The sequence below is a fragment of the Loxodonta africana genome, chromosome 11, assembly GCF_030014295.1.
Source record: "Loxodonta africana isolate mLoxAfr1 chromosome 11, mLoxAfr1.hap2, whole genome shotgun sequence".
Lineage (NCBI taxonomy): Eukaryota > Metazoa > Chordata > Mammalia > Proboscidea > Elephantidae > Loxodonta > Loxodonta africana.
The window spans coordinates 21,476,390-21,491,343 of NC_087352.1; the positions used below are offsets into that span (position 1 = coordinate 21,476,390).

General features: G+C 42.2%; 1 protein-coding gene across 5 annotated transcripts in view; it reads right to left on the reverse strand.

Annotated features, from left to right (window-relative positions):
- The window catches only part of LOC100655051 (zinc finger protein ZFP2-like), a 67,000-nt gene that overhangs the window by 18,781 nt on the left and 33,265 nt on the right, over window positions 1–14,954 (reverse strand). For 2 of the 5 annotated variants that reach the window (XR_010323404.1, XR_010323403.1), the window contains exons 2-4: window positions 3,990–14,953; window positions 3,501–3,683; window positions 2,340–2,425 (exon numbers count right to left, since the gene is read on the reverse strand). Coding sequence is in view for 3 of the 5 variants with exons in the window: in XM_064294198.1 (XP_064150268.1) it covers window positions 2,340–2,354 (15 nt within the window). In the remaining 2 variants the exon portion in view is untranslated. The remainder of the gene's footprint in view (window positions 1–2,339; window positions 2,426–3,500; window positions 3,684–3,989; window position 14,954) is intronic. The other 3 variants (XM_064294198.1, XM_064294199.1, XM_064294200.1) reach the window with 3 other exon arrangements.

Here is a 14,954-nt window from a genome sequence, read left to right on the forward strand (position 1 = left end):
ATCTTAAACCCAAACCCAAACTTAGGCTATTAAAAATACTCTACAAAAATGAAAACAAAGAAGCCTTGAACTCAAATTTCAACTGAATATATATATGCCAAACTATAAATACAATTTTATTCATTTCAATGTAGATATGGGGACACTGAAAGAAACAAGCATAGTTTATTTTACTAATAAAAAAATGATTCAAGATTAGAAAATTTACTGACATTATACATTAATTTAAGTGACTAAAATAGAAAAAATAGTCACCCCAGCAGCTGATCCTTAAAGAAATTACTGGATAATTAAAAATTATGCCAAATAGGGGAAAAAAAAGTGTTATTAAGCAAGAAAATTTCAGCAAACATCATGAACAGCAGAAAAGACTGGAAGCATTTCCACTAAAGGTAAGGCTGAGACAGGGGGCCCTGCCAGGACTCCTGCCATTTCTCACTGCACACAAAACCTGAGAGGGTCGAAGGAAAGCGGAAAAACGAAAGGAAAAAAAGACAAAGAGCTGGAACTGTTATTGTTATTATTTACAGATGACATGACTGCAACCTTAAGAAAGAATGTATTTTAACTGTAAGGATTACTGGTAATATCCACATACTGAAAATAATCTCTTCTCTTTAGTAAAAAAACCGCAAACCTGTTGCCATTGAGTCAATTCCAACTCATAGTGCCGCTACAAGACAGAGTATAACTGCCCCATAGAATTTCCAAGCCTGTAATCTTTACTAAAGCAGCCTGCCGCGTCTTTCTCCCAAAAAGCAGCTGGTGAGTTCCAACCACAGACCTTTCGGTCAACAGCTGAGCGCTTTAACTACTGTGCCACCAGGGCTCCTCTACTCTTTAAGTGGGACTAGTTAAAAAACAATTCACACTTATAAAAGCTCTACAAACAGCTAGTGTTGTCATTAGCAAATATACCATCACATCTGCACACAAGACTTTTCTAGAACTATGTGAAGAAATAAAATTTTACTGAAGGACCTAAGACCCCTGGTAGTGCAGTGGTTAACACACTCAGCTGCTAACTGAAAGGTCGGCAGTTGGAGCCCACCAGCTGCTCCAAGGGAGAAAGATTACAGCCTTGGAAATCCTATGGGGCACTTCTATTCCGTCCTATTGGGTCACTATGAGTTGGAATCGACTCGACGGCAATGAGTTTTACTGAAGGACATAATAAAGACATGATTAAATACCGATCAACACAATTCCTATTGGAAACTGTGGTAACTTAGAGTCCTCAGTGACTGCAGAAATGCAGGGCAGTCCACACTCAGAAGAAACGTGGGATTTCAATAAAAATCTGTGGATTGAAGCCCAACCCAATTCTCTTGGCAGAATGGGAGCCCAGCCATTCTTTGACCACCCGAGAAATGTCAGTCGACTCAGGCTTATCAATTATCCAGCCAGGGCAAACAAATTAGTAACAAACCATCAAGTTTACAGCTTACCCAGAAAATGCCAATCAACTCCAGAAGACCCCTACCAAACTTTCCCCCCCACAAATCCAGGGCAAAAAGGCCACAGAAGGGAACCCACTGCACCACAACATCCATACCCTGATGTGTATCACTGAAGTTTCCATTCCATTCCGAATCACTAATATTTTAGAACCAGAAACACACTCATTCACTTGCTTAGCTTCAAATGCATTATAAAATTAGGCAGAGCAGGTTTTCCCTTTATTAGTCTCCTTTGCCACAATTTTCCAGCTGGTCCTATCCATTAATATGGCGCATAAATGTGCGGTAGCTTTAAAGCTAAGGAGCTCTGGTGGTGCAGCAGCTAAGTGCTTGGCTGCTAACCAAAAGGTCAGTGGTATGAACTCACCAGCCACTAAGTCAGAGAAAGACACAGTGATCTGCTCCCTTAAAGATTACAGCCAAGGAAACCCCATGGGGCAGTTCTACTCTGTCCTACAGGGTCACTAGGAGTTGGAATCAATTCCATGGCAACAGGTTTGGTTTGGGTTGGTTTGTTTTAATGCTGGTCCACAACAAAGATGACAGGGCCTCCAGATGTGGCCCCTAAGCCCTCCCTGCTGTTCACCCTCACCATCCTCACCGCCCCCACGGGACCCACTTCCTGTCTCCCACCCAGGCCTGGTGTGAAGCTCTTCCCATGATGCTCCCCAAATGGAGCCTCTTCACCAGTCCCGTGTCACTGGGTGATCGTGAGATGGAATCTGTGTGGAGGTGAGAGGGGACTGAGGTCAGGCCCAGGGTGAGTGCGAATGAACATGTCACGCAGGACCCATCAGGGTCAGAGGAGATTAGCAGATCGTGACGACAGCATTTCAGGAAGGACAGAACAGAGCCACCAACCAGGAGTATGACTGTTACCTGGGAAAGAGCCATTCTGGATGTCTCTTTCTTTCCTCTTCTTCCAGGCTTCGTTCTCAGGCAAGATCAGTCTTGAGAAGTCAATCCTGAGTGTAGAAAATATGCTGTTTAATTCTTAGAATAAACATACCCTCTTCCTGTGCCACCACCACCACACACGGGGAGGATCTCACCATGGGGAAAGACAGTCCCTGCTGCCCACTGTCACAGGAGGACTCAGGGACAATAACCTCCTACACGGAGACCAACAGGTGAGTTTACTGCCCTCCCCTTCTCGTGAAGCCCATACTCCACTACAGCAGGGGTATCAGGGCTGGACTGACCCTCCCCTTCAGGCCATGGACTGGCCCTGACACCACGCACCATGCACAGCAGAGCCCCTCACGTCCCCCTGCATTATGCACTGGTCTCAGTCTTCAGAAAACAATGATCCAGAGCCATGTGCTCAATGCTAGAATCACCTGGCGAACTTCAACCATTCTTGAGCCTGGGCCCCACCAGGACTATCTGAAGGGCAATCTCTGGGGAGGATGCACAAGTGATGTGCCTGCAAAATGCCTTAGCAATCCAGTGTGAAGCCAGGGCTGACTGAGCCTGCTCAGAGGAGCCAAAGCCAGCACACCTTCCACCTGTGGCTCTTCTCTCCCCATTGGCCTTATTAACACCTGTATCCCGACAGAGGAAGGGGCAGGAGCACAGAGAAACATGCAGGACCGGCATTATGGGCCAGGGGCTGGGGGTGAGGGTGTGGCTGGAACCTTAAATAGTGGTTAGAAAAGTTGCCCTGAGAAGTTGAGATCAGAACAAAGACGTGCAAAAGGAAGGTGTTTGCTAGATGCATGTGATGGGTCAGAGTTCAAGGAAGATGAACCATCCACATGAAGGTTGTGGGACAACAGGTAGTTTGACCTCAGGAAGGCAAAGAGCCTGTGTGGCTTAGAGCACTGAGGATGGCAGAAACAAGGACGATGTCATAGGGGTCCTGAGGAAGCAGATCAGGAAAGGCCAGGGTCTTCACACATTTTCCATCCACATCCCAAAGAATTTCAGAAACCACATATTCCCTGATTCATCTGAAGTTCACATCTATTTTGTTTTTTAGTTTTTCCTAAGTTAAACATTTACAAATCATGTAGTATCTTGTACAGTTTAAAAGCTTACCGAGATGTTCACCTGAGCCCCAGGATGTTCACAGCCGCCCTCCACGGAGCCCTGGACACCTTCAGGAAAGCTCATGAGGTCAGTGCTGCACGGTTTAAGGTGGAGATGGCTGTAATAGGCGCCAGCAGAGATGTCGAGCAGCCAGCTGGGCACATGAGCCCGGAGTTCAGGGCAGAAGTCAAGCTGGAGAGGTGAAATTGGAAGAGGTCAGTGTTTAAAGCCCCGACAGGAGATGACAGAGAAAGGCGTCAGCACAGCCCGAGGGCAGAAAGGCCGGGGCTGGGACCCGACTCAAAGCGATTTTACATCAAAACGGACGCGGATGCCCGGCCGGTGGCGGAGCTCGAGAGCTCAGAACGTGTCACGGCCGAGCCGGGATGTCGGGGGGTGGGAATGGCGGACGCCGGGACTTAACGGTAGCAGCAACCCCTAGACACGCATATGGAGGTCGGGCGCAGATTTTAACCAGAAAGTCGGAAACTCACTCACCTACTGGGACCGTCTCTCCGTCGGTAAGCTTCCGCGTCTGGAAGCAACCGCGCATGCGCGCGGCCGCAGGCGACGTGTTGGGGAGTGAGCAGCGCCTGGGCGGAGCCGGACACCATGAACCAAAACAAAGGAACTTTGCCAATCAATGCAGTCTGAGTCAAGCGACCCCGTGTGCTGCAGAAAACCGCTCTATAAAGTTTTTATGGCTGAGACCTTTGGGGAGCAGACCGCCAGGCCTGTCTTCCTGGGCACCTTGGGATTTGGAAACGCTTAAATCTCTTTGGTGTCCTGTGGAGAAGGCTTGCTCTTTTTAAGTGTTTCACAGTTTAAGGTAAAAGCTTAAGAGTTGTGTGGAACACATACTAGCAGCTGCGATGTTTTCCTCTTAAGTTGAAAACTGATTAAGTCAAAACGTATTATTTGCGAGTGGGTCGTAGTGAGGCAGAAGCTATTTAGGGCGCTGAGACTGGGTGGGGCGAAGTCTGATACGTGGCGGAGTTTGGATCCAGGGAAGTCTCTTGCGATGAGAATTATTTAAGCAATTTAATTAAGTGGGGCTGGTGTTGTTTGTGGGGTGATGTAGTGGTTAAGAGCTCCGCAATTCAAATCCACCAGCCGCTCCCTGGAAACCCTATGGGACAGTTTTACTCCTATAGGGTGGCTATGAGTCGGAATTGACTGGATGGCAAAGAGTATGGAGTTGTATGAAATGTAAAACTGTGCCTGTGGAAAAGTGCAGTTCCATCCTGACGCCTCTCAGAGCATCATTTTCATTTCTATGCGTCCGGCATCCAAGAGGCAGACTCAGCACTGTGCTCAGTTCCTGAGTCTTTACTAGGGCCTGATCTGGGGCTGGGGCCTGGAGGGCTCACGCATGTGATAATTTAGGTCATTAACCTTTGCAGAAGTAACAGTAACTTTAGATATAAATTGGGTTGCTCTTCTTTGTACTTAATCCATTCCACACGTGAGATGAATGATAAACTCAATGCCTTTGAGACAAACTTTGGTGATATCAATTTTGCTTAAATCTTTCATTTCTAAATATAACCTAATTTCAAATGCACTTAACATTTTGAGAGTAACTACAAAGCGTATTTCTTTAAACATTGTTACATATTTTACCTATGTTGTTTTTTATTTTGAAATGTTCATTTAGCTGGGGCTGACAAAGCCTGGAAAATGCATTTGGATTCTTTTTCACAAAATAATAATTTTACTATATTTCTAAGGGTATTCTTAGGGCGGTCTATTCTTTATATGAGCCCTGGTGGTGCAGTGGTTAAAGAGCTCAGATGCTAACCAAAAGGTCGGCAGCCCAAATCCACCTATGGGGCAGTTTTACTCTGTCCTATAGGGTTACATGAGTCACAATCGATTCGACAGCAACGGGTTTGGTTTTGGTATTCTTTATATGAACACTAAAGAAAGTAAAATTAGATTAGTAAGTTTCCAATAGCCCCATTTCTGTTGTTGTTAGGTGCCGTCGAGTCGGTTCTGACTCATAGTGACCCTATGCACAACAGAATCAAACACTGCCCGGTCGTGTGCCATCCTTACAATCGTTATGCTTGAGCTCATTGTTGCAGCTGCTGTGTCAGTCCACCTCATTGAGGGTCTTCCTCTTTTCCGCTGACCCTGTACTCTGCCAAGCATGATGTCCTTCTCCAGGGACTGATCCCTCCTGACAACATGTTCAAAGTATGTAAGACGCAGTCTCACCATCCTTGCCTCTGAGCCATCCTTACAATCGTTATGCTTGAGCTCATTGTTGCAGCCACTGTGTCAATCCACCTCATTGAGGGTCTTCCTCTTTTCCGCTGACCCTGTACTCTGTCAAGCATGATGTCCTTCTCCAGGGACTGATCCTTCCTGACGACATGTCCAAAGTATGTAAGACACAATCTCTCCATCCTTGCCTCTAAGGAGCATTCTAGCTGTACTTCTTCTAAGACAGATTTCTTCGTTCTTTTGGCAGTCCATGGTATATTCAATATTCTTCGCCAACACCACAATTCAAAGGCGTCAATTCTTCTTTGGTCTTCCTTATTCATTATCCAGCTTTCACATGCATATGATGTGACTGAAAATACCATGGCTTGGGTCAGGTGCACCTTAGTCTTCAGGGTGACATCTTTGCTCTTCAACACTTTAAAGAGGTCCTTTGTAGCAGATTTACCCAATGCAATGCGTCATCTGATTTCTTGACTGCTGCTTCCATGGGTGTTGATTGTGGATCCAAGTAAAATGAAATCCTTGACAACTTCAATCTTTTCTCCGTTTATCATGATGTTGCTTACTGGTCCAGTTCTGAGGACTTTTGTTTTATGTTGAGGTGCAATCCATACGGAAGGCTGCGGTCTTTGACCTTCATTAGTAAGTGCTTCAGGTCCTCTTCACTTTCAGCAAGCAAGGTTGTGTCATCTGCATAATGCAGGTTGTTAATAAATCTTCCTCCAATCCTGATGCCCCGTTCTTCTTCATATAGTCCAGCTTCTCGGATTATTTGTTCAGCATACAGATTAAATAGGTATAGTGAAAGAATACAACCCTGACGCACACCTTTCCTGACTTTAAACCAATCAGTATCCCCTTGTTCTGTCCGAACAACTGCCTCTTGATCTATGTAAAGGTTCCTCATGAGCACAATTAAGTGTCCTGGAATTCACATTCTTCGCAGTGTTATCCATAGTTTGTTATGATCCACACAGTCGAATGCCTTTGCATAGTCAATAAAACACAGGTAAAAAAAAATTTTTTTTTTTTAAACATCCTTCTGGTATTCTCTGCTTTCAGCCAGGATCCATCTGACATCAGCAATGATATCCCTGGTTCCACGTCCTCTTCTGAAACCAGCCTGAATTTCTGCCAGTTCCCTGTCGATATACTGCTGCAGCTGTTTTTGAATGATCTTCAGCAAAATTTTGCTTGCATGTGATATTAATGATATTGTTCTATAATTTCCACATTCGGTTGGATCACCTTTCTTGGGAATAGGCATAAATATGGATCTCATCCAGTCAGTTGGCCAGGAAGCTGTCTTCCATATTTCTTGGCATAGACAAGTAAGCACCTCCAGCGCTGCATCTGTTTGTTGAAACATCTCAATTGATATTCCGTCAATTCCTGGAACCTTGTTTTTCACCAATGCCTTCAGAGCAGCTTGGACTTCTTCCTTCAGTACCACTGGTTCCTGATCTTATGCAACCTCTTGAAATGGTTGAATATTGACTAATTCCTTTTGGTATAATGACTCTGTGTATTCCTTCCATCTTCTTTTGATGCTTCCTGCATCATTTAATATTTTCCCCATGGAATCCTTCACTATTGCAACTCGAGGCTTGAATTTTTTCTTCAGTTCTTTCAGCTTGAGAAACACCAAGCGTGTTCTTCCCTTTTGGTGTTCCATCTCCAGCTCTTTGCACATGTCATTATAATACTTTATTTTGTCTTCTTGAGAGGCCCTTTGAAATCTTCTGTTCAGTTCTTTTACTTCATCTTAAATCTATCTCTTTGGAAACACAAGAGAGCAGATTAAGCAAGCAGAAATGGAAAGGAAGATAAAAGCCACAAGATCACCAAGGACCCAGGAAGAGGAGCTGAAAAAATACAAGGACCTTCTCCCACAGGGAACAGAGAGCCTTTCCGTAGAGCCTCCACCCTGATTTCGGATTTTTAGCATCCTAAACCATGAGAAGGTAAATTTCTGTTAGTTAAAGCCACTGACTTTTGGTATTTATGTTACAACAGCATTAGATAACAACAACAAAAAAAATCAGGACATAGATGCATGACAGAATGCTGAAAAGAGACTTAATCTTTAAAACACACTCATAGAGATTACAAAATTTGGGAGTACCAGTATGTTGAAATTTTCATAGAACCTGCCCCTAAAGTAAATCAAATTTGCTGCAATATTTGGGATACATATATTTTTTACTGCCTTTTACTTTCAAAGTGAATTTGACTAATTAGGTTTTATCTTTTTCTGAGTTAAGGTAAATCACAAATTTTTCTAGAAAATAAGTAGCTTGTTCTAGATCTACAGATGTGTGCAGTGCATGCATTACTTAACGTGGCCCTTCTAGCCATCCTGCTTGTGCCTCAGACACAATGACTGAGTGGGACTATGCAAATAAGGCATGTGGAACCTGTGATGGTTGGGGTTGTGTCAATGTGGCTAGGCCATGATTCCCAGTATAGTATGGTTGTCTTTCATTTTGTGATTTAATTATCCTCCATGTTATATGTTGTAAATCCTCTTTATGGTGATGAGGTAGGATTAGTGTGGGGTATATCTCGAGTCCCACTGTTACTCAAGTTACACGTTTTTCTGGGCGTGGCCTGCATCCAATGTATATTTGTAGGTGCCCTGGAGGGGCTCTCTCTCACTTTGGATCCCACACCTGATCCACGATTGACCTCCGGTTCTTGAGACTTGAGTCAGTGGCCTGCCATCTCACCCGTGGATTCTGGGGTTTGCAAGCTTCCGCAGTCCCCCGTGGAGCGGCAGCCTGTCATCTGACCTGATTCACTTGCTCTGCAGCCTTGTGAGCCAGCAGCCCGTAGCCTGACCTTTCGGTTTGAGTTTGTCAGTCCCTGCAGACACATGGGTCGGTAGAAGACAACACCTGACCCACGGGTTTTGGACTTGCCAGCTGCCACAAATGTCTGAGCCATTTCCTTGATACAGTTTGTGAGTTCCGTGAGATGTGGCAGTGAATTACTGAACCCAAAGACAGGAGGGAGAGTACTGAGAGTAGTAGTTGATGTTAGAGATGATGGAGTGTTTTGGAAAAGCTGGACATTTTTAACCTTCGCCTATAGAAACCAGGTTTGTGCTCATCCTTACAAAAAAAATCATTCATTTATGTGAGAATTAAGTTTAACATATTTCTCTTGTGATTTAATATTTTTTCTAAATATAGATTTCTAGAACTCTCCAGTGACTATTTTCATTTCTTGATCAATGTGACAATGTTTTTGTTTTTCTAAAACCTGCATTTTTATTATTGTGTATTAGTTGTAATCACTTATGAATTTTATTTAACGACAGGTTATTTTGTCCTTAATTTGTGAGAAGCTATTGCTGCATTAACTTCTAAATTTTGTTTTCTAAATTGCATTTTAATCTTTTTATTTAAATAAGTTTACACTTACAGAAATAATTAAGAATATATTTACAGAAATAATATTAAGAATCCCCATATATTTTGTCGATTTCCCCCAAATGCTAATCATAGTTTCCATTGCCAGGAATGTGTGTATACATTTACTTATACATACACATATACATGTACATATATATAAGGCTCTTACTTTTTTTCTCAACTATTTCAGAAATAAGTGAAGATATAATGCCCCTTTACTCCTAAATACTTCAATATGAATTTCCTAAACACCAGGTTATTCTCTTAAATAATTACTGTATTGCTATGAAAATCTGGAAAACATGGATACTTTACTACCATCTCACCATCAGGCCCCCTTCAAGTCTCCTGAGTTCCCATAATATCCTTCATGCCATGAGGATCGAGGAGCTCTGCTGACACAATGGTTTAGTGCTCAGCTGCTATCTAAAAGGTTGGCGGTTCAAACCCATTCAGCGCCTTCGAGGAAGAAAGATGTGGCAATCTGCTCCTGTAAAGATTACAGCCTAGAAAACCCCATGTAGCAGTTCTGCTGTCACATGAAGTCACTATGAGTTGGAATCAACTCGATGGTACCGAACAAAATGAATATTACACGTGGCATTTGGTTTTCATGTTTCTCATTCTCCTTCAGCCTGAAACAGTTCCTCTTTCTTTCTGAAATTTTTGTTACCCTGACAGTTTTGGAAATTTTCAGCCAATTTATTTTGGTGAAACTCCTTATTTGAATCTAAGGTTTTCTCAGGATTACATTTAGGTTAAAATGATTATGTACCAAGAATACTACACCACTGAATTCGAGTCCTCAGAGCATCCTATCAGAAGCACATATATTTGTCCCATTACAGAGGATGTTAATTCTGATCAGTTCATTATGGTGCTGTTTGCTAGACATCTACACTATAAAGTTAATACTTTACTCTTTGTAATTAGTAAGTTCTCCTGCTATTCATAAGGTTTTCACTGGCTAATTCTTTTCAAAAGTAGACTGCTGGGTCCTTCCTGGTCTGTCTTAGTCTGGAAGGTCAGCTGAAACCTGTCCGCCATGGGTGGCCCTGCTGGTATTTGAATACTGGTGGCATAGCTTCCAGCATCACAGCAACACGCAAGCACCACAGTATGACAAACTGACAGACTCTGGGTTTGTTCTATCCTGTGACTTCACCTCACGTACTTTGGACATATTATCAGGAGGGATCAGTCCCTGGAAAAGGACATCATGCTTTGTAAAGTAGAGGGTCAGGGAAAAAGAGGAAGACCCTCAATGAGACGGACTGACACAGTGACTGCAACAATGGGCTCAAGTATGACAATGATTATGAGGATGGTGCAGGACCAGGCGGTATTTTGTTCTGTTGTACATAGGGTCACTGTGAGTTGGAACTGACTCTACAGCATCTAACAATTAAGTTTTTTGTGAAGATCAATCTCAAGATTTTATAAATATCCTCTTTTCATCAAAACCTTCCCATTATTTCCACTTTTCATTTTTGACTCTTGAAAACAATAATAACTATAGTGTATGCTGAGGTGAATTTCTATTTCCATTATTCCTTATCCATTTATTAAATGGATTTCTGCTGTTAAGAGCTTTACCTTCTAATCCATTTATTTGTAGATTTAATATTATGGATTCATATTTAAATCTATTATTGCTACTTATTTTGATAGCAATTTATCCATTAATAAGCATTTTTCAGGTAATTTTTACTAAAAAGAATTTGAAAATTCTTTCTAATTTTAGTTCCTTTCCCTTCTATCTTCATTCAATTCCTAAAAAAAAATTTGTATCAGTTTTTACTATTTAATTTTCTTTAATCTTTGGCCAGAAAACGCAACAAAATTGACATTTCCTTTTGATTTCTGCAGCTTTATTTTTTTTCCTAATAAATGCTCACATAAGGAGATGTCTGATATTTTCTGTACTATTTTCTTAGGAACCATCTGGACAAATACAGATGAGACTCTGGGTTTGTTCCATCCTGTGGCAAAATTTTTCTTAATCTGTGGACCTGTAAAACCTAGGATACTAATTATGTGCTTCCAAAGTACAATGGTGGAACAGGCATGAGACATACATTCATACTCCAAAAAGAAGAAATTGGAGGGAAAGGAGCCATGGGTACCAAGCAAGACCAAAACCCAGGAGGGCCCATCTCATTAGCTCTCAAAACTTGAAAATAATTATCTGTTCTTCAGGACTATCTCAGCATCAACCGTGCCTCCAGACTTTTGGAAGGGGACCTAGCCTCCGAACTCTGGACAGAAGCCCCTTCCAGATCCACTAGGACAGCAGCTCTGCCCCCTTGGTTTTAGGTGGCCCCATTCTCCTGGTCTACTAAACAATGATTTCAACACTTAGGCCCTTGGTGACCCCATTAACCAGCCCACTGGCAGAGCAGCCCACCCCCTCAACTTAAGGTGATGGCATCATTTTCCTGGTTAACCCAGACAGCAACCCCACCCTCTGAAACCAAGGAAGCAGCAGACATGCCCACTGTGCTCACTCTTTCCTTTTGCTGGAGGACTACAGGTATTTGCACCCAGTAGTTCCATTGGCCCATTTCCTCCCTGTAGAATTTCAGAAGGCAGAGTTTATTTCATCTTGTCTCTGTCCATTTCAGTCTACGTCAAGAGGGTTTCTTGTTGGATAGTTTACTCACTCCTCCAAAGCAAACCTAATCTTTTTAGCCAATGGTTGCATAGAAAGATCCCAGGTGCCCTTTCAGGACATACTTAGTTCTTTCAATCAAATAACCCAAATAATCATGTTCTGGTTTGTTTTTGTACATCTCATTTTCAATCTCTCACTTTCCTCCAAGATTTCACTATAAGCACCAAGGAGAAACCATGTAGCCCCTTTTAAGTACTTGCTGATAGTAATCTCCTCAGCTAAATATCCAAGTTCATCACTTTCATGTTCTACCTTCCAAAAAACATTCCAACATCATGCAGACAAGTTTTCTGCCTCTTTATAACAAGGACTGCATTTCTTCCAGTGTCCAATAACATGTTCACTTCCTTTTAATGCCTCACCAGAAATACATTTAACATCCAAATCTCTAACAAAACTCTATCCATGATGAAACTTTCTCTACAGGATCTTTTATTTCTTTATGTGCCCTCATTGGAACCATGCTTAATGTTTGTAACTCTAACAGTCTGTTCAAGGCAGTGTAGGCTCTTACTATCAAGCACATCAAAATTCCTCCAGCTTCTGCCTATTACCAAATTCCAAAACCATTTCCACAGCAAATCTGACAACTTATATGAAACTGACGAACACCTTGAAGGACACCAACAACCAGACTTCACTCAAGGATGAACAGATTATCTAAATAGGCCTGTAACTACTAAATATATTGAACCAATAATTAATAATCTTCCAAAGGATAAAGCACCAGGCCCGGCAATTTTACTGGTGAACTCTAACAAACATTTAAAAAAATAAAATCAATTTTCTACCATGTCTTCCAAAATATAGAAGCAAAGGAAACATTCCCTAAACTATGTGATGAGGTCAACATTGCCCTACTACCAAAAAGGCATTACAAGACAGGAAAACTACAGACCGCTATCTTTCATGTGATATATGTATTTTTTTTTATGTAAACACAATAGACCTATATGTAAACATGAGACTGAAGAAGAAACATACTACTGGAGGACAGACACAACCAGGATTAAACACCTTCTATAAAGCTACAGTAAGCAACAGGGTCCTATTAATGAAAAATACAAAAGTCCTCCAAAGCATTAGCATATGGAATCCAACAATATATAATACACCATTACCAAGGTTATTTGAACTATAATACTTATAACACAGTGCACATCCATGAATAGTGAGGGAGGATTTAGGAGGTAAGACTGTGAAATTGTACTGTATTGTTATTTTTATCGTAGCTACATAAATATCCAGGGGCAGAGAGCAGAGAATACCTCAAGTGCGAAGTATGAGTATATATTCCCAGAAGTGTATACTGTTTAATTCCATGAAGTACAGGAATTTTTACATATGCCATTTAACTGTGAGAGCCTAATAATACATTGTGAGAAGTACACTACTGAGGTGGAATATGATTGTGTTGGTAGAAGGAATGTGATTTATTAAGGGTTATGACAAAAACGATTAAATTTTACTAATTAAAAGACATGTGATACTTCTATCATAAGAGAAGCCCTGGTGAAGTAACATTAAGTGTTCAGTTGCTAACCGAAAGGCCAGCTATTCAACCAGCCCAGTAGTTCTCCTGGATAAAGACCTGGTGATCTGCTCCTGTAAAGATCACTGCCTCGGAGACTTTATGGGGTAGTTCTACTCTGTCTTATAGGGTTGCTAGGAGTTGGAATAGACTTGGCATCAAAAAACAACAACACATCATGAGATCTATGATAAAGTTCTGAATAAATCAGTACCAAAATGTGAAGCTAGTGGTTAACTATGAATCCAATACATACACACTCCATTTTGGTTCTTTTGTTCTCCCCTCTGGTAACTGCATTTCCAAAAACAAGACTAATTTTTCATTAATCTTTAATATAAAACAGCTACTGCAATTCAAAGGAGAAGGTAACCATCGTTAGCCCTCTATTATTTCTACCACATAAGCAGGCTCTAGTAATTTATCACTCTCCTCCCATCAAAATCTGTCTCTCAATATGCAGGGATGGTCTGGTTTCATTGTCTCTTGATGAAAGTGGCCCTGAACACATGAATGACGATGATTTAGATTGTTTTATATCTATTCTTTACTCCTCACCATAATCTCATTCCAATTGTCACCACAACTTACGTTAAAATTGAGTGTCCTTGTTCTTTTAGGGAACATGGATATGAATGAACAAATGAAGTAGAGCCTTTTATCTCATTCATCACTTCTCGGAGACAATCATGGGAACCTATGAAAGGTCAGTAATGAAAGCATAATAGCTACAAATTTCAAACCTCAGGTAGAAAGTCACTTTTAACAATGTTGTGGCAGCAGTGTCATCTGACCTCTTCATCTAACTTCACAGGGGAAGAAAATCAAGATCATCAGCCCATGGCTGATTACTATGAAGCTGAGGTCACACATACATCCTCTCTCCAACTTTTTTTTTTTTTTAACCTATTCTGACACCAGCTGTACATCCCATGGCACTATTTCTCTGCTGGATTTGATAGTTCATTGCAGTTGCCACACACAACTCACAGACAATACTCACAATTATGGAGTTTGGTAAGGAAGTGACAGGTTACAATTCAGGGTTAGAAAAGACTCAGGATACAGTCCTGCAGTCATACAGGTTCTTAGTCATGCCCACAGGCAGGCCTCTCCATGGCCTTTGGCTCCTGGCTCTCAGCCCCTCAGGCTAGCCCAAGCCTCTGCCCTGCTTGGGTATTACAGAGATCTTTAGGTCTACCAATAAGTGCCCAGAGGCATCCCACTCTACCAGTAAGCATTGGCCCAAAGGCGGTCAGCTCTCTAGCACTGTGGGTTATCGAGCCTAGCTTTGCCAAGTGCCGGTAAGCATCCCAATCAGCCAATAAGCTGCCTGCCCGAAGGCACTGAGCTCTCTCGCTCTGTGGGTCAGCACATCCACTGTAATCACCTGGTTCTGTGGGCTGTGAAGCCCACCATGACGTCTCCTGCTTCTGCCATGTCTGCACCACCACTTCTCACCATCTCTGTTGTGACAGCTCTCTGTCTCCTGGGTCTAGGAGGTTCGCAGTCAGGAACTCCAGGTGCAAAGGATACACCCCACTTCTAATTCTTCTTCTTGGTGGTAGTGAAGTCCCCCCTCTGGTCTGGGATTGGCTCCCGTTGAAGCC